Source organism: Anthonomus grandis, chromosome 10, assembly GCF_022605725.1.
Source record: "Anthonomus grandis grandis chromosome 10, icAntGran1.3, whole genome shotgun sequence".
Taxonomy (NCBI): Eukaryota; Metazoa; Arthropoda; class Insecta; order Coleoptera; family Curculionidae; genus Anthonomus; species Anthonomus grandis.
Genome location: NC_065555.1, coordinates 29,307,855 through 29,332,081, shown reverse-complemented (window position 1 = coordinate 29,332,081; position 24,227 = coordinate 29,307,855). Strand labels below are relative to the sequence as shown.

Here is a 24,227-nt window from a genome sequence, read left to right as displayed (position 1 = left end):
AACAACAAATTTTTTTATAATAGTATTTTTTATGTAGCAACCTAATAAAAATAAAATTAAATTAAAAAAATGAAAAATAAAAGCTAACAAAACTTTTCTTGGCAAAATATTTTTACTTGTAAGGCAACTGTTCATAAAAACTCCAACAATCTTTAGGAATTGTAGCCTTAATGCTCTGTAAATTATCATACTTTTTTTTCGTAATTGGAAGAGGCGATTGGTAAAGAGGCGGAAATATTACATTGTTAAAGTCAACATTTTTTGGTCTTAGGGGAAGGGGGTGAAAGTGTTCGTCAGAAAATTTTACCTTGAATGAAATTTGCCCATTACAATATTGTAACGCTCTAATATTGATCACAATAGCCCTATCATTATTCATTCTTGAAGGCCGAATTGAGGCATACTTTAAAAAATCTTTATGGCCGTTTTTGAAAAACTTGTAAGTCTTGTATATTCTTTACCAAATAGGGATTTTTAATATGTGCTTGCTTAGTGATTTTTAAATAATCACTTGATAAATAGATTTCTTTGTTTTTTAAGCAGGTTTCAATAGCACTATGGACAGAGTCACACTACATCTGAGTGTGACCCTTTTCCAAAAACTTTTGCGTAATTGAAACATCATGCTTCTGTGATAAATAAAGAGCATTAGCGAGCACACTATTCCTATTTTGCGCCGTACAGCCATTAGAATAAATAATGATAGGTCTTTTGGCCTCTTGGGTTAAAAGTTGCTCTTGTAAGTAGTCTACTAAAAAGGAAGCGTAAACAGATGCTTGCCCATCGGCAATAGTTTCGTTAAACCAATAACAAACGGCTTGGTTGTTGACTAAATTATAAATCGTGAAGTTATGGCAAGACAATTTCTGTTTATAGTACAACGTGCTAGCTGGTATTTGCGGAGATAGCTTCACAGCTTGCACATCCATGGTAATCATGTGAAACTCACCATTTATCGCCTTCTCCTTATCTATTTCCTTTTCACGTCTTGCTGATTTTTTTTCTCAATGTGTTCCTTATATTCTTCCGCTTCTATATTTTCGTTCTTATACTTAAAACAGACATCACATTGGTCCTTTCTAGGTCGGAATATTGAGATTTTCATTTCGTCGGCAAGTTTAGTCATTGTAATAATTGACATTGGATTTTGCCCCTTTTCTTGGCATTGCCCCATGTAGACACGGTATAAATCGGACCATGACTGAAAAGACTGTTCCAAGTACATTATGTTGGTATCTTTTCGAGAGTAATGTGAAGGAAGCTTGTTTAAATTTTGAAGAAACTCATTTTTCTCTCCTGCTTATATCGGTTTGGTTGCTACTAGCCATGCCATTTTCAGAATTCATCGCCCAGGATCGTATCGTACGGACCATTCTCCGTGATTAAGGGTATTCAAGTACATTTTCTTACAAACAGTAATGGATTGATTACCGATAATAAAAGAATAATTTAGTGTTTGGGATCTACAAGATAAATCGATTTGTTTCGACGGCCTCTTTTTATCGCATACTTTGACAGTATTTCCAACAAACACTTTTCGCTGCTCCCAAGTCATATCTTCCCAGAACTTCTTGAATAACTTTTCTCGATCCTCGTTTGAAATAAGAAAACATTTTTTTGTAGCATCCTTCACTTTTACTTTGTTTAAACACTTACACCTTTCTTTTTCTTTCCTGGCGATTTTTGTTTTAAAACGTATTTTTTTTTATTTTTGGGCTTTGTGAATTCCATGTAGCTTTTGCCTATCAGCCTTAGTTTTTTATTAATAGCCCTTTTATTGTATCCTTTTCGCTTTCTATTTTCATATTCACCTACAGGTTGTTCTTCTAAATCGCTATCCTCTTCTGAAAGTTGCCCTTGCGGTCCTTCATTTGAATTGTCTTCGACCATACTTTCTTCAGATAAGTCGGGGTCATCGGGCTCCATAGTGGCGTCGTAATCAGGATCAGACAATGTGTTTTCTTCGGGTACATCATCCGTAAATGAATTTGTAACGCTTTCACCCAAACTGGCTTCCATAGAATTTGTTTTAAGGATGGGATCTGATATCGTAGCTTCTTTGATTTCCATATTTTCCATTTGATTGGGAGAGGTGCTAAGAATTACTGGCTCTAAATAGCTTTCGAATACGACCTCCGCATTATTGATTAGTTTAGAAATATCCTCAGGGTTTAGAATTTGGTCCAACTCAAGCTCGAGTAAAGACTCATTGTTAAAATCACTTATATTTGACAAGTTCAGGTCATTTTCTTGTCCTAGGCATTTAGTTACTGTATTTAATTTATTTGAGTTTAGATTTTTAGCCATTGCCATCATTTTTCTTGCTTGGCTAGACATTATAATTGTATTAGTAGTCTTAAACAGCAACTCGTAAGTGGTAATACAATTTAAATAAAAAAAAATTGTGGAACCTCATAAGTGTTACCTGGAAAAAAAATGTGGTTTAGGTAAAGAAAAAATATATTTATTATAAAATAAATTAAACAAAAACTACTAACAACAACTTTAAAACAACTATTTTCAAAGTGATATAAAATTTTAGCTATTTTAAACATCTTACCGGCCAAAAACACAAAGCACTTCCACGAATAACAACAGTAACGGTCGCTAACAAGGGTTAACTGACAAATACGAGGTAATGCTTTCAAAACTGACGCGAATTTAAATACGAGGTTATGATTTTTGCGATTTGCCGCTGCAAAGGTGGTAACTTCAAAAATAAAGTCTTAATTGATGACTGCAACAATTATTGCCCTATATATCTATTGCCAATATTGTCCACAACTTTAGCCATTGACCACTTCATTATTAATATCTGGGAAGGTTTTGAGAAATATCTTGATACTTTTGCATCATTTTTAGACCTCTCAAAGGCATTTGATTGTGTCACACATACCATCCTCTTACAAAAATTATCTTTCTACAATTTTTAAGATGTCGCCATCCTGCTCCTTAAATCCTATCTCACTGATTGAGATCAATATATTCATTTCAACCAATACAATTCAGAAAAACAGTCTCTGAAGTTTGAGGTACCACAAGGATCAGTTGTTCTTTATTATTGGCCAGACTGAGGGACCCTTCAATTTTAAAATCACTAAGGCTCTACCTGGCATACCTCCACGACCTGCCGACGAGTACATGCTTTGAAGGGCACACGAAAACTAGCATTAAACTAATGCTTGCCGCAGAAGGACTTCCCACTGACATGGACTCCCTGAGAAAATTATACTGTCGGTTTCATAATGCCTATGGTATTGGTTCGGCTGAAATTGAAGCAGACCTCTCCGCCTTTGGATCCTTCTTCTCTTCAGAAAGACTCCTACGGCTCCAGAAAATTAGAGAAGGTCAAACTAATTATTTTTCTCCAACTAAGTCAAAAAAATTTTAAATAAAACGACTAGAATAGAGGATCAAGCACCCTCTAAAAAAATTGACCTGAGCAAACTTAATCTATTCCTCATTAAAATTAAGTCTTTAAGACATAAAACAGACGAATTACATCTTTTATTGGAAGAGCTAAACTTTCCACATATTGTTGCCATAACAGAACATTGGTTAAAGACTGATGAGCCTGTATTTATTAAAAACTATACCACTTTAGCTAGATATAATAGAAGTAATTTATCTCATGGGGGTACTATGATAATGTCCACTAACAACGATTTTTCCGCGGTCACAAAATTTAATAATTTATTATCTGAAAAAGTATTCGAATTTTCCATCGTCTATCATAATACCCTTGACCTTTATATAGTTTGTATTTACAAAACACCTGACGCGGACGTGCAAATTTTCTGCCAAAAATTATTAAGCTTGCTAGAATCCCTGCCCTTAATAAGCAAATTAATCTTGTGTGGCGATCTTAATATTGACTTCTCCAGTGTGTGTGCTGCTAAGGAATTTCTTCAGTCCATATTTGATTCATTTGGGATGGTTATGCATATTAATTCCCCAACCAGAATAACCAAAATTAGCTCTAGTATCATTGACTACGTCGTATCAACCTTTGATCCGGAACTCGTTGATTTAACTGTCTTTAACTCAGGTTTCTCCGATCATGAAGCAGTGTTAACTAAATTTTCTCTAAATCACAAAAAATAAAAGAGTCCCGCGCAAAATGTGCCGTATCTTTGGGGAAAAAAATTTCCTAAATTTCAAAAATCTATGTCTAAGAACGGACTGGGACTTCCTATCTGATGATGTTAATACTGAGTTTTCTCGATTTATAAAGTCACTGTCTGATTTGGCATCCAACTCATTTCCTCTTAGACCCATCAAAATTAAACAAAAAAAACCATGGTCTACTAAAGGCTTACGCTTGTCTTCTAAAAATATACGCTCCTTATCACACTTAAAAAAATTCTCAGACAGTGTGTTCTTCCACGATTACGTAAGGTTGTACAAAAAAATTTACCATAAAACAATAAAGGCAGCCAAGGACCTCTATTACAATAAAAGGATTTCTAATTCTGCAAATGTTGGTAAGGAAACTTGGTCTATTGTTAATGAATTAAGGGATAAGGCTTCTCCATCTATCACAATCCCCACTTCACCGGATAACTTAAACAACTACTTTATAAATGTAGCCAAAAATCTCATGAATACCGTAACTCCTTCCCACGATCCTCTCTCATATCTCGCTAATGAGAATTTACATAATTTCTTTCTTACACCCATAGCATTAGAAGAACTACGCAGCACAATAAAAGACATTAAAAACAAATCTTCATCTGAGGCTGATGGTCTAACGCTCAAAATGTTTTCAAATCTCCCGGATATCACTTTAAACCATCTTACCAACTTGATTAATATGTCTCTTCAAATTGGAATCTTTCCAAGCTGCCTTAAGACGGCAATTATTATTCCTTTACATAAAGGGGGCGAGAAGGATCAATGTTCGAACTATCGCCCAATTGCACTTCTCCCAACATTATCGAAGATTATTGAAAGACTGGTAAAGAAACGACTTTTATCCTTTTTGCTTAAATATAAAATTATAACCCCGCATCAGTTCCGATTATTAAGTAACAAGTGCACCAATGATGCTATGTTGTCCCTCTTTAATAATATATATTCCAGCCTAAACAGCTATCTCTCTACAGCAACAATTTTCTGTGATTTCTCTAAAGCTTTCGACTGTGTAAACCATAATATCCTAATTAATAAATTGCAGCACTATGGAATTAGAGGAACACCTCTCGAGTGTCATACCTGAACAACAGGAATCAGTTTGTTAGGGTTGATTCGATGACGTCTTCGTGCAAGCCAATAGAATGCGGGGTACCTCAGGGCTCAGTTCTAGGCCCTATTTTGTTTCTTCTATTTATAAATGATATTGCTAATCTGGACATAAATGGTAAAATTTGTCTCTTTGCGGACGATACTAGTTTTTCTTGGAGCAACTTAAATATGGTGGCTCTTCGTAGAACCATATCTCGTGACCTAGTCACCATTAAATCGTGGTGCGATTCAAATCTCTTGTGCCTTAACGTCTCAAAAACTAGGGTATTATCATTTAGCGGTGCGTTGCAACCTTTTGTAATTAATAACAACAGAATGGAGGTCGTTGATTCCGTAAAGTTCTTGGGACTGATGGTAGACAACTCTTTAAAATGGGATATCCACATCGATTACTTATCCAAAAAATTAAGTTCTGCATGTTTTGCTCTGAGATCAGTATCCAGGGAGCTAAGTTTGGCAACGGCTATAACAGTTTATTATGCCCTGTTTGAGTCGCACCTCCGATATGCTCTTCCGTTTTGGGGTACGTGTGGTGCGACTCAATTTGAACGCATATTTAAGCTACAAAAGAGAGCTATACGCTATTCATTAAGACTAAATTACAGAACTCACTGCCAGGAATATTTTAAAAAATTTAAAATACTAACTCTTTCTTCGTTATTTATATTTGAATCCGTCTGCCTAATCCGCAAGCACTTATCAGATATGTCAGAAAGGCCATCTCACAATTATCCTCTTAGAAACGCAGAGTACGATCTTTATTTACCAACCCCACGATCAGAACTAGTTAAACGATCCATTCTTTACAATGCAAAAAAAATGCACAATCATCTCCCATTTGAAATCAAATCAATAACAACTTTTTCCAAATTTCGGAAAGCTCTGAAATCATACTTGCTGGAGAGAGCCTTATACACAGTAAACGACTTTTTTAAATTTTTTAATAATTAATGTTATGTAATTTTAAGCACGCGCTTCCTAAACACTGGTAAATTTGTTTATGTTGTTATGATAATGTACATAAATAATATTCGTATATTATATAAACAAATTAGTAGTTTGCTAATAATGTTTTTGTAAACAACTGCCTTTTGCCGACTTTGTATACAAGTGAATGTATATATATTTTATAGATTTTAAGGAAATGTGACCTAAACAATTTATAAAATTGTTAAGTTTTTTGTATGTTTTGTTGTATTTTTTATTTTTATATATTTGTAATTTTTTGTTTTGTCTTTGTGTATATTTTGTTTGTATGATTTATTTAAATAATAGCTTTGTCGACAAAATTTTAAATTTTATGATAATAAAGCATTGATTGATTGATTGATTGATATTAGTTATCCATGATTTTGTTGGGTTAGATTTATTTGTCTTAATGGGAAATTCCTTAGTAAATATTTCAATGAGCTTATGGAAGAAAGAGGGCCAGTAATGGTGTGGCTGACTATAACGATTTTTCAAATCTTAGAGCAAGGTGTAAAACCTTATCAAATATTTGTTACAATAGCTGTATCTCAAACTTAGACCAGCTGCTCGATTTGACCCCAGACGGTTTTGGTATAACTTAAATAGTAAGAGAGCATTAAACAGATTACCAAATTCAATATATTATAGGGAGAGTGAATTGATAGGTTGTGATCAAATAGCTGAAGGTTTTGCTCAATTTTTTTTGACCGTTTACAGTCAAAGTAAGAATGGTTTGGCCAACAATGAGAATCAGCAGTTCAGCGGGAGTATGTCTATATCCATCCCTAATCCTGTTTTATCTATTAGATTAATTTTCGACAAAATTTTTAAACTATCACCTAAACTTAGTTTGGGTCCTGATGGTGTGCCCAATTATTTTCTGATAAAAATGGTATGCAGTGTATTTTATCGTCTTTTTATAATTTTTAAAAAATCCTTGGATACTGTAGTATTTCCATCATTGTGGAAACATAGTTACACTGTACCTTTTTTTAAGTCTGGAGACCGTGAAAATATTGAGAATTACAGTGTTCAGGAACTAAATATATATCTATTAGACAAGCAACAAATCTTACTAAACATATTTTGAACCAAAATTACTGAAAAATTTACATTTTGAGAAAGATTATTTGTTAATGGATTAAGATCCATTCCAAAACTCTTATTGCTGCTCTTTACACAGAAATTACCTTTTAAATAAAATAGCAAAAGCCCAATCAAATCAAATCATTTATTTCCATCGACATCATAACAATGTATAAGAATTGTCAATAAAAAAACTACAATGCTGATAAAAATAGTATAAAATTACAAAGATATGAAAGGAAACAAATTTAACTTAATTTAGTCAATAAATCTACAGTTAAAGAACTCTGTCAATGAGTAAAAACGACAGTCAGCTAACATGGTCCTAAGAGCCCTCTTAAATTAATGGTTGATGCAAAGAAATTTGTTTTTAGTTAAATGTAAAAAAAAATGTTGTGTTATTAGTTTTACTGACGAGGCCAACCAATTTCCTATATAGCTATTAATAATTTAAGCTCTCAATTCATTCAACATATTGAACCTACATATAAAGTTACAGTTTCAAAATTTCCGGGACCTATTATAAGAATCTATTCACTTTATTCAACAAAAAGGGTTTATTGCTGCCTAGTAAGATTATGTTGGAATATTTTACTGAGGTTTAATCTATATATTGCCAAACTCATATTTATACCTTAGAAAGGATCCAACATAAATTCTTGAGATATTGTGCTTATTGAACCCATATAAAATTATGACTCTATGTTAACGTCGTAATATATTTCGTGCTAGTTTCATTTTTTTAGGTCTTATAAGGTTTAATATTCTTTACAAAGTAATTTTCAATATTGACTTTCACTTTCATTCTACAGAGGACGTTCTGCAGAATGAAAGTAAAACATTAGGTAATATTAATAAGCCTGAATATCAATTTATCTAACAACACATGCTTTAGTCAACTCGTTTTGTCATTTGCTCGTTATAAGAGTCTGTTTATATTTGTTAAATTTTAAAATATAATTGGCATTTACTGGCAATTATATTATTGGCAGATTATCAATTAGCTGCTGTACCATTGTTTTCCTTATATTATTTACAGATAATAGTATTGTTCCGTGTTATCAATAAAATGAAAATAAGCCAGGCACTCTAAAAGAAAAAAATCTCCTTTTCACACACAAGGAGAAATGTTCTTAGACAGTTTTGATGTTTATTATATAAAACAATAGTGACATTACATGATTAAAACTAACTACCAAAATACTATAATTCGCAGCATGAATCTTAAAGCAATGTGCAATTTATACATACACTATACTATTATGCAAATGATGAGGAAATCAGTATAAGAATATTTTTAGGTCAAGTTGAGCTGGAAAATGTACCTTTGAAAACAGACGCTTTAAGCCAACTAGGCCTACCAATTAGGATAAGATCTGGCTTTATTGGGAAAGTAAAGTTACAGATTCCAGTTAGGCAAATTCGATCAGCTCCTTGGGTCATATCTTTTGAGCAACTGTATGTTGTTGCTAGTCTTTTGCCTTTAGAAGAGGTATATAAGTCATATTTCAAATTAATGCATTTTAACTGGTAATAATTAAATAATTTCAGTGGGACCATGACAGTGAGCAATCAATACAGCATGACGTAAAAATAACAGCCCTAGATAATTTAGAAGCGAAATGGCGAATGGAAAAAGATTTGAAAGACAGTAATTATTATGCTTCTAGTTATTTTTCTTGGTATAGTTATAGTACGGGGTTTGTAAGCGAAATTTTGGAGAATATTCAGGTAAGATTTATTGTTCATCATTAATCACGTTATCACTTAAAGTATTTTTAAGTCATTTAATTTTCTTAGTACTAAAAAATTTATATCTTGAAATAACTGTAAAATTTTAATTCAAATTCAAAACATGCTTTATTATCATAAATACATGGTATTTGTTGATAAAGCATCTTATAATATAAAATAAGAATATAAATTGATATATTACTAACATATAATTTTAAAAAAATACACAATAGTGGGTTCAGCATACTAGTATACACAATAATAACACAAAAATTAATTTAAAATTAATGAAACAAGTAAAAGTTTTATTAGAGTAACATCACAAATTGTAACCTTTACATTTTTCCTATAAATTAATTATATCCTATTGGCTCAGTCCCAATTATCTTTAAAAAAACTCTGTTAGGTTATAAACATACTTGCTTTTAAGTAAGAAGTTCCTTTAAGGACTTTTTAAAGCGAGAAGGACATTTAGAGGCTTTTATATTATTATTGTATTTTATTTTATACACTTTTCGGGATGGGCATTGGAATATTGTAGTTTTGTCTGGTATTATAATGTTTTGAGAAGCCATTATTTTTAAGATACAGTTTATTTTTTTATATATTAGGCAAGTAACTCAGCACTCAGCAATAAACAAGCAACATAAGGTAAATATCTTTAAAAAGTAGACCCCTATTGAGTCCTGTGAAGATTTAGGTCACATATATGTATAATGGCTCTTTTTTTGCAAAACAAACCCAATTAAAGAGCCCGTGACTACCCCAAAATGTTATTCCATACAGTAGGTGAGTTTTAATCAAAGAAAAATAGACCGATTTTTCATATTCCAGTTTATTTGAAACCACTAGCAGCATAACATCCTCTAGCCAGTTTTTGCCTCAATTCTGATATATGGTCACAACACGTCAGTTTCAATAAGAATTCCAAGAAATCTTTTGAAATTATTCACTTCTTATTCTTTGTTGTAAATCATTAACTGGTCTGAACATACAAACTTAAAACTTAAGTATTTAGTCTTATCTATATTTAAAGACAATAGATTAGCATCACACCACTGTTTAACCATTAATAAATCTTTAGAAATTGTTTTTGTTAAGTGTTTTTATTATTGTATGCTCAAATGATGGTGGCTCCTTCTGCAAAAATAGTGAAGAATCCTCTTATCTGGAAAGACGCCAGGTTATTTATATACAATAGCAATAAAATAGGAACGAGAACCGAATCCTGAGGAACTCCATGGCTCACCACACAAAGTTCAGACAGTCATTTGACCTAACAGGCTGTTTTCTGTGTGTCTACCACTCTCCTAAACCCATATCTAGAAAGCTTACCGAGCAGTATTCCATATTTGACATAGTCAAAGGCTTTAGAGGAGTCACAAAATACCGCTGCAGCAAACTGACCATCATTTAAACTCAAGTATAATTTCTCCAGGAATGAAAACATTGTATCATTCAAGCTAGTGCGCTCTCGAAAACCAAATTGACATTCACTTAATATGTTGTTTTTAGTTAGGAAAGCTACCATTCTTACTTTGACCGGTTTTTCAATAACCTTAGACAGGCAGGGCTAAAGTGAAATCACTTTATAATTTATGGGGTTATTTGGTTCGGCTCCTTTAAAGAGAGGCGTCACAAGGGAAACCTTAAGATTACTTGGAAACGTTGCATCACATTTATAGCGTGTACGATTGAGCTCACAACTTGATCAGGTAAACTCTGCAAAACTCGATGGATAGTCCGTCAATCCCAGATGTTTTTTTTATTTCGTTTAACAGTTTTTTGATTGTTGTATAGAGATATTATCAAATAGATAGAGGATCTATTTGATTTTTGAGTCTTGTTGCTACTGAGCAGTAGAACTGATTAAGATTATCTGCATTAATTGGAAAATCACCTGACTTTCAGGAATTTCCCCTTAGTTCATTAATAATATTCCAGTTTTCCTTTACTTTATTGCGTGCTTTATGGACTCTATTTTTATAATAAAGTTGCTTGGCATTTCGTATTGTTTTCCTATAGATCCTTCTGTATGTATTAAATTATGTAAGAAACCAGGAATTGGAGGTATATTTTCTTAAAATGTATAGAAATCTTAAATTAGTTGATGATGTTTTAAGATCATGTGTAATCTATGGTTTCTTAGGCTTTATTTTTATCTTTTTCATGGGAAAAATCTTATTGAAAATACTCAAAACAAAGTCACTAAAGTGGTTAAAAGGAACAATAGAACAATACACCACCGTTCAATGAGTATTATTGCATAAATTTCTAAAGCGTCTAAAATTCGCATCGCAGTAGACTCTGCCGTATTTAAATTTTTTTTCTTAAGAATTGATTCGTGATCAGACAATCCAGAAGGAATAATTTGGACAACAAAATTTACCTCAAAGACCAAATTTAAACAGTTGTAATCAATTAATGTTTAGGAGCATGATGTGATTCTTGTCGGTTGTTCAATAACCATTTGTGGATTAAAAGAAGTCAGCAGATTTTTTCGGCCATCAGATTCATGCGAGTCTCATAGATAATCAATATTAAGCTCACCACAAACGATTAACTCTGCTCCTTCTAGAAATAGTGTCAAACATATTTCAGAGAGTATAAGAAACTCCCGAATATTACATCTGGGAGGACGATAAATATATATAATATAAAAGTTAAAAGCTTTTACATAAACCACAGTAAATTTAAATTTACCATCAGTAATATTAATAAAACATCTTAAAAGAAGTTATATTGAATGTCTTTAAAATATTGTTATTTACTAGAATCATAGTGCTACCATGACCCAACTCTTTTCTGCAGTAAAAAGCTGCACTACTACACTCAACTCACACTTGAATATAAAATCATAATATTGGCATATTTTGTAGCTCAAAATAAAAAATGTGCACATACGCTATGAAGACTCGTTCAGTGTCCCGGGACAGACTGTGGCTTTTGGCATTACTATTGATTCTCTCACAGCACAGAGCTGCGATAGTAATTGGACGCCAGGGCAGACGCAATCCAGTCAAGGGACACATTCCTTTAAATTATTGGAACTGGAAGAGTTTGCTCTTTATTGGATGAAAATCAATCCGGAAGAAAGCTATGTTGGTTTGGGGGTGTCGCAATTAGCAGTAAGTATAATTTGACTAAATAATAATTACTTTAAATTAAAAGTGTATATAGATAAATAATTGGACATATTCATCCATTATTCTCAAAGTGACTTCCTTTTCCTTATACAGGGTGATTGATGGTACCTTAGACGTTTACAGAGAACGGAAAATAGATGTTTTTTGAAAGTTTGGCATCATGGGTTTTAGCTAGTGATCTAACGATTAAAAATATTTTTAGCGATGCAAAAGTGTTAGCAACTTTGTTATTTTAAATGGAATACCCTGTATATTATTTTATTTTCTGATCCGCTATCGCTGTATGATTGTTTTAGTATAAGGTGTTTCTTATACCTATTTTTAGTGGGTTTCGACGGCACTGGAACGCACAAAAAAATGAAAATATGAGCGTAATTTACGGAAGTATTGCGCATTAGTCTTCACTATAAAAATTTGTTTTACATTATACAGGGTTGCTCAAAGTTAGTGATTTTACCGCTAGATACAAAAATTGTGAAAAATTTATTTTTTCAAATGAAACACCCTGTATCTTATAACATATTCTACACGGAAATTGAAATCCCTTTCTAACGAGGTATCAGGTTCCTATATCTAAGTAGTTCGGTTTCTGAAATAAAAACAAGTTTCTGTAAAAATCAGAATATTTTGACATATTTTCTCATACAAAAAGCAATCATTCGCGAATTAAAGAAATTATTAGCAAATTAGACCCATATTGTTTGAAAGATATTGGTATAGATTTAAAATAGTTAGTAGCAGCATGTCTTCTTGGCGTCATTTCATTTCATGTACTATAATATGAGATTTGCAATAAAGAACTTATATTATTATTGTTATTATTATTATACCGGGTCAGTGCTTTCAAGTATTTATTTCCCCCGGGGAGGGCCGGGGTAGAATAGCCCTCCGGTACGCTCTGCCTGTCGTAAAAGTCGACTAAAAGAGCAACCCCTTTGGTGGTAGATGTTGTCCACTTGCATCGCCCGGTTCAATACCACCACATAGGACTTGGGCGGCGTGAAGTGGTTCCATGGAACTCACGTTTCGCCGCCATGTCGATGTGTCCGGTTTCCAAAGGGGAAATGGAGAAGAAAAATAAATGCATGATGGCGCCCTCACGACCAAAACTTTCCGGAGGTAAACTCGCGTCCCATTCGGATCTCCGGGCGGAGGCTGGTCGGGGGGTCCATCAGGCGGATCAAAAAGTCTAAAAATCAATTTTTGCAACATCAGAGGACTAAACACCAATATTAATGCAGTACACCAACACGTGCAATCAAATAAGTCTCACATTCTGGTATTGGCAGAAACAAAGGTGAAACCTTCAACAACAAATGTTCACCTCATTTATCCTGGATACGATCTACACACCCGATTTCGACTAAACTTTGGATTGGCAGTATTTGTCAAGAACGATTTGAGTTGCCAGCGGGAGAAAACGCTTAAACCTGCGGACTTCGACGTCATGTGTTTCAAAATAATAGCCAGTGGTGCCACGAAATTTATCTGCTTTATCTACAGACCACCAAGCGACACCCAATATAGACGGCTCTTTTTGAACCTGGTTGATTGCATTAACCATCTGCAAATTGACTACCCAAGCGCAGAAATCATCGTCATGGGTGATTTTAACGTTCACAATATCAACTGGCTGCGCTTCTGCAACAAGAACGACGGTGAAGGACGAGAAGCTGAGCTATTTGCCACCATATGCGGGTTTACGCAGCTTGTGGAGGAACCTACCAGAATCCCCGATCGAGACGGCGAGTTCGCGAGTCTCCTAGATCTGGTCTTGGCTTCAGACCCTGACTCGTACACTGTATCAGTACATCAGCCCCCCTAGGAACATCGGACCACAAATTGATAACAGTCTCTTGCCAGTTGGAGGTTAAAACGCAAGATCCTCCGATGCCGCGGAAGGTATGGCACTATAAATCAGCAGAGTGGAATTATCTTCGGGAATTTTATCGCTCATTCCCTCGGAAAGAAGTCTGCTTTAGAACCAATAACATCTCAGAATGTGCAAACCAAATTACAGAGACGATCTTGCCAGGAATGGAAGCTTATATCTCTTTTTCTACAAAATGCGGATCAAACATCAAGCAATGGTTCAACCTGAATTGCAAAAAGGCAGTAAACACTAAAAACGCAGCATATCGCAAATGGCGTCAACATCCTTCCATCGAAAATCGGAGGAACTTTTTAGCCTCCAGAAATAGCTGCAAGCGAATTATTGATGAATGCAAAGAGAGTCACAACAACAGGATCAAAAACAAACTGCTAAACAAATGCTGCCCAAATGGAACAAGATCATTCTGGTCGGTATCGAAAGCCATTAGTCAAGGATCTGCTAAGTCGGCCTTGCCACCCCTAACAGCAGATGATGGTTCTATCGCGGTAACAGCAAGGGAAAAAGCCAACTTACTGGGTAAACTCTTCACGTCCAATTCTACTCAAGGCAAAACACCGCCATATTTGCCAAGGGTGAATTCATCGATGGGAGAAATTTCGTTTCCCCAACGAATTATAAATAAAATTCTTAAAAGCGTAGACACCAACAAAGCTTCTGGACCCGATGGAATTCCAGCCCTAATACTAAAAAGTTGTGCAGACGATTTAACTCCTGCCTTATGTAGACTGTTCACGGTATCGTATAAGCAGGGCCAATTTCCAACAAGCTGGAAAACTGCTCGAGTGCAAGCTGTACCCAAAAGGGGTAAGAAGACGATGGCCTCCAATTACCGCCCGATTGCACTAGTTCCAGTAATATCGAAGATTATGGAGAAAGCAGTCAACCAACAACTGTTAAGATATCTGGAATCATCTGGACTAATCAGCGATCATCAATACGGCTTCCGAAAGCTTATATCCACCGGCGATCTTCTGGCCTACATCACACACTTGTGAACGGAGGCCATGGAGAAGCACGGCGAGTCCCGCTCAGTCGCTCTTGACATTTCCAAGGCATTTGACAGAGTGTGGCATGAGGGACTACTAAGCAAGCTCTCCTCAATCGGCATACAAAACTCATTATTAAATTGGATCAAAAGTTTTCTTGAACAACGAACAATCCAAGTAGCCGTCGATGGATACCTCTCCGACCAATTTAACATTAACGCTGGAGTCCCTCAAGGATGCATTCTATCCCCCACCCTTTTCTTGATGTATATCAACGATTTGCTAGGAACCACTGTCAATCCAATCTACAGCTTTGCGGACGATAGCACTCTTATTTCCACATTTAAGTCCGCCAAGCCAACGACAGCCGCAAGTTCTCAGAATCTTAGGCAGCAACAAGTAGCTTTAACCAACAACGATATTAGAGCATTCTTGGAGTGGGGCGGTAACAATTTGGTGAATTTTAACGCTAAAAAAACGCAGGCTGCAGTATTTACGATGAAGACTAACCTTGGTGGCCCGGAGCTGGTTATGGCAGGGAAAACATTGCAAATGAAATCATCTATACATCTTGTAGGGGTCGAGGTCACCAACAGTGTGTCCTGGCATGACCACGTTGCCGAGGTTGCCAGGGCGGCTTCCAAAAAACTCGGAGTGCTTTTCAAAACGAAAAAACTGTATACGCCAGAACAGCTGCTGACTCTTTATAAGGCTCAAATACGCCCTTCCATCGAGTATTGCTCGCATGTCTGGAGCTCTGCACCCAAGCATAGTTTAAAGCTGCTAGATTCTATACAGAAGAGAGCTATTCGTCTTATCGACAAACCAGAACTGACAAAGAATCTGGATAGTCTGGAGCACAGGAGAAAGGTGGCTGCTCTCTGTTTATTCTAGCAGTTGCGGCTCATCAACATCGAGTCCACCTGCCTACCCCAAGGACGTCGCTGTATCGGGACTCATTCATCTGGAGAACATCTTCTTTGTGGAACGGGCTTCCACCTCACATATTTCCCGACGCATACAACCTACAGCAATTCAAGATAAATGCCCACAAATATCTATCACTCTATCTATTAAAAAAAAAAAAAAAAAAAAAAAAAAATAGTTAAATGTTATTGTGTCTATATTCTGTTTGAATTACCGATTAAAAATGCATACCATCTAATACTAATATATGATTTATCTATATATTCTTGCAGGACCTAATGTCAACCAGCAAATCGAAAAACAAAATAAGAGACTACATAATACCATCAGTAAGTGCGCAGGCGCACTTGAAGAGAAACAAGAGCACGCAACCCCTTCGTTCCAGCTCTACTCCTAGAATTATCTGTGATTTATTATTAGAAGAGGTCCCTCTAAAACTCGTCGATGTAAGTCAAGAATTTTATTACATTTTTTATAGAGTTATTATAGACGTTATTTATGTATACAGGAAAAGCGGAATATTTTTTAATTTTTCCCGCATTTTTCAAGAAATTCATGATTGCTAATCCGTGTATTTTAGCTCCGAGAATTTGAAAATCGTATTAAAAAAATATGATAATAGATATATTTAATATTGTAACGAAATTCGGGAACTTTTATTGTCAATGTCAAAAAGAAACACTAACCTAACTCGCCTTGACTGTCGTTTAATTGTTTCCAAGGTAAAAACTGACTAAACAATTAAAACTGAATGAATTGTCACGAAGCGCGTCCTTTTTAAAACCCGATGTAAAATTATCTTCATTGTTTTTGTTGAAAGAGACCAATAATTTTAGGAGAAGACAGTCAAAGCAAGCAAGTATTCAAATTCTAGAAAATTAAAACTACAGGGACTTACAATAATATAACCTAAATAACCTAAATTGGGGCCAAAATGAGGCTCTCGAACAAGATGAATTACTTAAAAACTAAACACTATCGCTAAAAATAATAAACCAAACGTAAGTAGAACCCTAAATAAACCCTACGAATCAACTTTAACAGTTCAGAATACTAATAAAGTAGTACAAAAACTAGGAGAATAAGGTAATTCTGCAGTTTAGCGGCTTTTGTTAAAACTAACGAAAAATGGTCGGGTTTTTTGCAAAGTGGGTAGATTTCGATATATATTTTTCACTAAGAGTGGCGGAAAGCCAAATTTTATCACGAAGAGGGTGTCATCACGCACTAAATCACTCACTATACGATAACATTATTTTTAATTCGGACCAAAATCTAAAAATTACCAAAATAATAATACATTATGGGTGTCTTCGGTATGTTTGTTGCACGGAAATAACAGATTTAGTTACAAGAAAAGGTAAATTTTAAAGGTAACAGTTTTTGTGAATTTATTTTACGCATAATATCTAACATTTCACGTGACTAAAAAATATAGAGTGAATTCGCCGTTTTAGAGAAGGCACTCATGAGTCAGCAACACTGGGGACAAGGCTGAAGCTTCAGAGTGACAAAACGCAGTAGACGACAGAACTGGCAACACCACCCCTAACCTCACCTTAGTTGTAACCTATTTGTTGTCAAAACTAATCGAATACAGGGTTATTCTAATGACGTTATTCTATTCATGTCCCATAGTGAGTGATTTAGTGCGTGATAACACCCTCTTCGTGATAAAATTTGGCTTTCCGCCACTCTTAGTGAAAAATATATGTCGAAATCTACCCATTTTGCAAAAAACCCGACCATTTTTCGTTAGTTTTAACAAAAGCCGCTAAACTGCAGAATTACCCAGAATAATTAACGTATTTACATTTTCATAATAATATCAGTAGTTTTAAGAGAAGAGGACTCGTTCGAATTTACTCATATTTCATAAAATATTACTTCATAGATAACTCTGTTCATTCATTTAAATTAAAACTTGACAGACTAAAAGAGTGAAATTGTTAGTAAGGTTAGATTTTACGTTTTTGTTATTTTGTGATTTTTTGGTTTCGCTATAATTCTGTTCAATTCCATATTATTGATTGTTTATTAAATTCTGTATATTTGCTATTTATTATTATGTATATGTCTGTTCCTTTTTTATTTTATTCTTGTAAATTGGCTCTGCCATTAATATAAATATATTTTAAAATACGTTATACCATTGAATACACTAGAATAAACATTGGCTGTTTTGGATTGAGCGCCAAATCTACACAGGGGGCATAGGGGATATTTTGTTGATAAACATGCTTAGTATTCCATGTTGCCAGTGATAACGCAATTTTAACAGAAGAAAATAAAAGTGACATAATAAATTATTGTTTATTTATTTATTTACGGACTTACCATTTTACAATAAATAGAACTAATTACTAAATACAGTATAGATATACATTGCTATACAAAAAAAAATGAAAGTATATATCACAATATATGCCTTAAAGATCCTCTAAATCTTGCCTCTGAAGTTCCAAAAAAAATCTACAGATTGTTGCATAGAGTTTGCATTATTTAACATTCTTGTAATAGGGTTATTTTTGCCATAATTTGTAGAATGGTAAGGAACATAAAAAACATTAGTATGCCGATTCCTTCTTATAGGTACATTCAGACATACTAGATTTAAAAGATCTGGACAATCAATTATACCATTAATAATCTTGTGAAGTAAACGAATTTCAAGATTTAGTCTCCTCTCTTCCAAAGTATCAATATTAAGTAGCGATCTTAATTCACTATAAGAATAATCATCTCTGATATAACCACACCTGTAACCAATATAACGAAGAAACTTATTCTGCACTCGCTCAATTGCAGTTACATGTGTTACATAACAAGGGTTCCAGATAGGTGAGCAATACTCCAGAACATTTCTAACTAGCGAGCAATATAGTTTCTTTATCGTCAAAATTGAAAAGTCCTTACTAGACCGTATGATGAAACATAACATTCTATGAGCCCGAGAGATAATACCAGATATATGAATATCAAATGATAATTTGCTGTCCAATACAACACCAAGATCCTTCATTTCATCGGTAACCTTTAAGTTAGTATGGTTGATGAAATAATTGTAAGAAATAGGACTTTTTACTCTTGAAAATGATATTTGATACCATTTTTTTACGTTAAGGTCCATATGATTTGCTTGACACCAGCCATAAAAACTATCAATGTCTTCCTGAAGAAGCTTAACATCAGTCATTGTTCTAATAGGCCGAAATATCTTTACATCATCTGCAAACATTAGTACCGAGCTATTTTTTATATTTTGAGGTCAATCTAATAGGAACAAATTGAACAGAAGGGGACCGCAGTGTGACCCTTGAGGTACCCCTGATGAAACAATTATAGGTCTAGGCACCGAACTACCATATTTGACTCTCTGCATTCTATCAGTTAGAAAACTATTTAACCAATCAGCTACCCTACCGCTAATTCCCAAGGCCCTTAACTTTGCAACCAAGAAATTATAGTCCACTCTATCAAAGACCTTGGAAAAGTCAGTATAAACAGAGTCGACTTGACACCCTTGCTCCATATTGCTTAAAATAAAATGTATGTACATTAAAAGATTTGTATTGGTAGATCTATTTTTTATGAAACCATGTTGCTCACTATTAAGTATACCACGACAATCACTGTACAGTTTTTTAGCAACAAGGGAGTCAAACAGTTTAGGTATTTCATTCTGAATGCAGACTCCCCTATAATTATCAACAGCCGATTGTAATTAGCAGAAACTGAATTATATTCTTTATTATAAAGCAAAAGAAAGAGTGAAATTCGTTGAATAACCAAAACTAGTTTGTATTATATTTACACTAATCAATAATAATAATTAATATTTTTAATTCGAATTCTTTAAATCACCAAATTTCCTCACAGAACGGCAAGGCTGTAAATTTCGCCCGGAAATATTCTCTCAATAATGATATTTGGCAATTGCGGTCATAGTTTACGTTTGGATGGTGTACCTTTCATATTATAGTATTAGTATTTAAAGGATGTTTTGAATGATTTCAGTGCGTTTTTTTAATTAATAATAAAATGAAAAACTTAATTTTTGCTGAAAAATGTTAAAGAACTTTGAAGTGATTTATATATATTGGTCAACAGGATATTCAAATTATTCCTTTCCCAGGCGAGTTAGGTTTTATCGTTATAGGTATTCTTACAATATTATAAAAGACGATATATGGAGTATTTGATATCAATATTAAGCTCTTTACGAAAATGTCAATAAAAATTTGTTAATAGGACTATTGTCATAACCTGCAAATTTGTTGCTTATTCGAACTAGTAACGCCGCAAAAATAATTTGTGTGTGAAATTAGTCTACGGTCGATATCTAGTAACCAAATCGAGAACACATCATATGACGTTTGATAGCAACCTATTTATAGTCCGCGTCCGCTGTTATTTTAAAAAGTCGAATGAAAAACGCTCCCAAAGGGTTTAAATGAAACTTTTTTTTATAATATATAATATATACGGATTTGAGATGGTTGTAAACCTCTACAAACGAAAGTTTTTTGGTAAAAAATTATTGAGTTGTTAGATGTTAAAAAATATAAACGACGATAACTTTCAAAGGAGATGGATAGAACTTTTCCTTTAACCTATTCTAAACATTAGTCCTCTAACAATGTTTCAACATTCAACTACATCCAATATAACAGTTCAACCCAATTTAATCACTCCCACATAAAAATCAATAAAAAATATACAGCTCCTGATGCTTTGGTTAGTGTATTCATTTTGCCACAATATTTTTTGTCTTGATTAATGTGTCTATTAACTATTATAAGTTTCAAATTACTAATGAATAACTTTTACTTCATTTTATATTCTAATAGTGAAAATATTATTGTGGTGGTTGTGTAAAGTTGTTTAAAAAATATAGTGATAGTAGTAGATTGTGATTTTAATATAACCTTATTCACCTTGGAAGAGGCTAGATACAGTTTTGTTTGGCCTATTTTGAATAATGTTTACAGACATTTCGTTCCAAAATGAGAATCATTTTGGAACGAAATCATTTATGTTTCTTTCCAAAAGCCAAAAAATAGAATAATTACCTTGAAAAAACCGCTTGGATAACAAATGCAATAAGGAAATTCAAGATTTTTTATAATTAATTTTCATAAAAAACCAGTTAGTTTGTAACCACCGTAAATCGATTATTTAATATGTTTTTAATATTAAATCTTTTTTTTTTGCATATGAGTTAGTTACAATGAGGTATGCTCACTGTAAGGACACTAGGCAGATAAACAAAAAAAAATGGCAAAAACTAATTTTTTGTTGCTAGAAAAATACATTAATTATAAAAAATTTATTTGGTATGATATTGACGGAAACAGTTTTTCTTATCTGAATGATGAGAAGAATCATCAGAATATCAGAATGATGTTGCCCTGCTGCCTCAAAGGCACAGGGCAACATCACACCTAAAAAAATAACAATAATTAACTATGTTTATTTATTTATCAATGTAATATCAACAGCTACCTTGTACAATGCCATCTTGATTTGTGAGGTTCCGCCTTGGTACTACAAAAAGCACATCTTCCAGGCTTGCCATATAGAGGCATGTGGGAACAAGAGTCGTACCGAATTTCGTATGGTACAGTACGTTTGAAATGATTCACCGTTGCTGATGGCCGACCTCTCTTCGGTAAACCTTGTTCAGCTCCCACAAGTCCTAGGCCCACTGAAAGTCGAAAAAGTTTTAGCGAAAGTCGCGCATTGGAATCCGTTCTATGCCACCACTATTTCGACTTTCGGTCAACCTCATAAAGAGTTTTTAGCATGTCCGTCTTATCCACCTATCCCATATGCGTATTATATTTCTTTAGTAGTTCAGGACAAGTAACATCTTCGGCGGAACCATCTTTTTTTTTGCGGGAAACCCATTGATTTTTGCATGGATCCAGATAATTAGTTAAAAAATGGACTGGCCTATTATCCATCCATTTCCAAAATGTCAACCCATCAGTGCTAACTCTCCAATCGAATTCACCCCTTGTTAACTGCTTGTCATCTAGTAGATCTGTTGGTAGATTCTTTCGATCTTTTCTGACGGTACCGCAAGCGTAAATCAACTCAGTTTGCAGTTGTTTTTGCAGATCGACCGAATTAAAATAATTGTCAAAATATATTTCGTACCCTTTTCCAACTGTCTCTCATAAGGTCTCTAACAACTCTACCACCAAGAGACTTTTCGGTCATTTGACCTATTTTACCAGTGTAAATCTGAAATTGACACACGTATCCTGAATTTTCGGAACGAATCCAAACTTTATAGCCACGTTTTACTGGTTTCTTTGGCATATACTGTTTTAGGGAGCTTCGTCCTTTGAATCGGATCATCGACTCATCAATAGCTTGATGTTGACTTGGTTTCAAAGCATTTTTATATGTATCAGATAATACATCTAACAAAGGCCGTAATTTGCAAAGCTTATCAAAGTTTTGGTGATCACGGCCAGGCTGTACAGAGTTGTCGTTTAGGTGCAGGTTGCTAACATCCATGAAAACCTGTCTCTTGACATTATTAAACTTATGAATGGATCTCTCATTTCCAATCGTGAGGACCAGTAATCCTTTTAGCTGGGTAGCTTTTTTATGCCCATTATCAAATTTATTGCAATAAAACCCTTTATTTCCTTTACATTAGTAGGCGTAAATGCATGACTATTACCTCCGTTTCTTTGCAAGGCATATAAGTTAGTTTGAAAAGCTATGTGGTCTAACAGATGCTCAGGGAATATATGCAAAAACATGTCGGTAGGAGTTTCTATATCGGTGGGAATGTTTGGTCCTATTTCTTCTCCAAATTCTTTAAAATTTCGAATACAGTGTGAGTTGGAGTTAGTCCCTATAGTTTTTTTGCGAATTTCCTGGGCTCGTATTAGTGACAAAGGTAGCTCATCCTCACTGCTCCATTCGGCTAAATCAGTATCAGCGTCTTGGGACAAAGTATCATTTCCAAATATAATAGGCATATTTTCTATGTCAAACAAATCAATTGCTGGCGACGCCGCTGCCTTTGGGCCTACTATTTCTGCGTCCCCTTCAATCTCATCTTTACTAACATCTCCTAACTCGCTAATGTTGTCACAAGGAATTTCTTCCAAATAATCATACAGGTCATTGGAGTTGAGATTTATAAGCTTGTTAAACCGTTAAAAAAATACTCATGAAATTTTGAGAAAACTATTTGCCTAAGAGACTGGTGTCACCGCCCTGAGCACACATATATTTTCTATAAAACTAATACCTTTTCCTCAAAATTGCATTCTAGCGATAACATAAATATCATCCTAGATATTTTATTTCTAATATAAAAGCAAATCTTACCACCCATGGTCCCAAAAACTGCTCTAACAACCAAAAAACAGGGAAACTTGTTACCACAACAATACCACGTGCGAACATTATTATTCAAACTGTCCAAATAATACTCGACTCTTATTGGCGCTTAAATTTAGAGGAGCGACACGCTTCCGCATACGTCATCAATGATATCTTCGCTGTAAGCACACCAGGACCGTCAGTAAAAATTAATTTGTAAGTGTCCTCACCGTAGGCACACTAGCACACAAAGGGGTATACAAAGAATTTAAAAATCCCAGGAAATACGGGTATTAAATCGATTAAATAACAGCGGGCGCGGACTACAAATAGCATGCTAGCAACATGCGACATGCTGCGTTCTCGATTTGCTGGATATCGATCGGAGGCTAGGTTCATACACATGCAAAAATATCTAGAAAAAAACACAAAGTGGCAACATTGGATAGTTGCATTGTAAACATAGAGGTATTCTACGTTGCCAAGTTGTTTTTTTTATTAACTTTTTTGTTAAGAATATTTTTTTATTCTGAAAAGTTTGGTGATTAGTCTCAAAGTAAATATTTTTAGTTAGTAAATAAAAGAAAATTTTAAAGGGTACATTTCTTTTACTGGTAAAAAATACAACATATAAACAAAATATTTAGTGAATTAAGAAAAATATATATTGTATGAAAAATTGGAAAATCGATTTGACATCATGGTCTGAGAGATGGTGAACTCAAACACCTCGCCTATGGTTTGCAGCTAGGCTTATTCTAGACATTCAATGTTCTAAGAAAAAAACACTTAAAATTGACCATAAAATCAAAAAATGTAATAATAAATAGAGTGTTCTATTTAAAAAACTTTTATAGTATAAGTCTTCTGTTTTTCATACAATTGTTTTTT

At 34.1% G+C, this 24,227-nt stretch overlaps 1 protein-coding gene across 2 annotated transcripts in view; it reads left to right on the top strand.

Moving 5' to 3' along the window:
* The window catches only part of LOC126740856 (intermembrane lipid transfer protein Vps13D), a 261,585-nt gene that overhangs the window by 6,890 nt on the left and 230,468 nt on the right, over positions 1-24,227 (top strand). For both annotated transcript variants that reach the window (XM_050447025.1, XM_050447023.1), the window contains exons 3-6: positions 8,601-8,791; positions 8,851-9,030; positions 11,913-12,161; positions 16,259-16,432. In XM_050447025.1, coding sequence (XP_050302982.1) covers positions 8,601-8,791; positions 8,851-9,030; positions 11,913-12,161; positions 16,259-16,432 — 794 coding nt within the window. The remainder of the gene's footprint in view (positions 1-8,600; positions 8,792-8,850; positions 9,031-11,912; positions 12,162-16,258; positions 16,433-24,227) is intronic.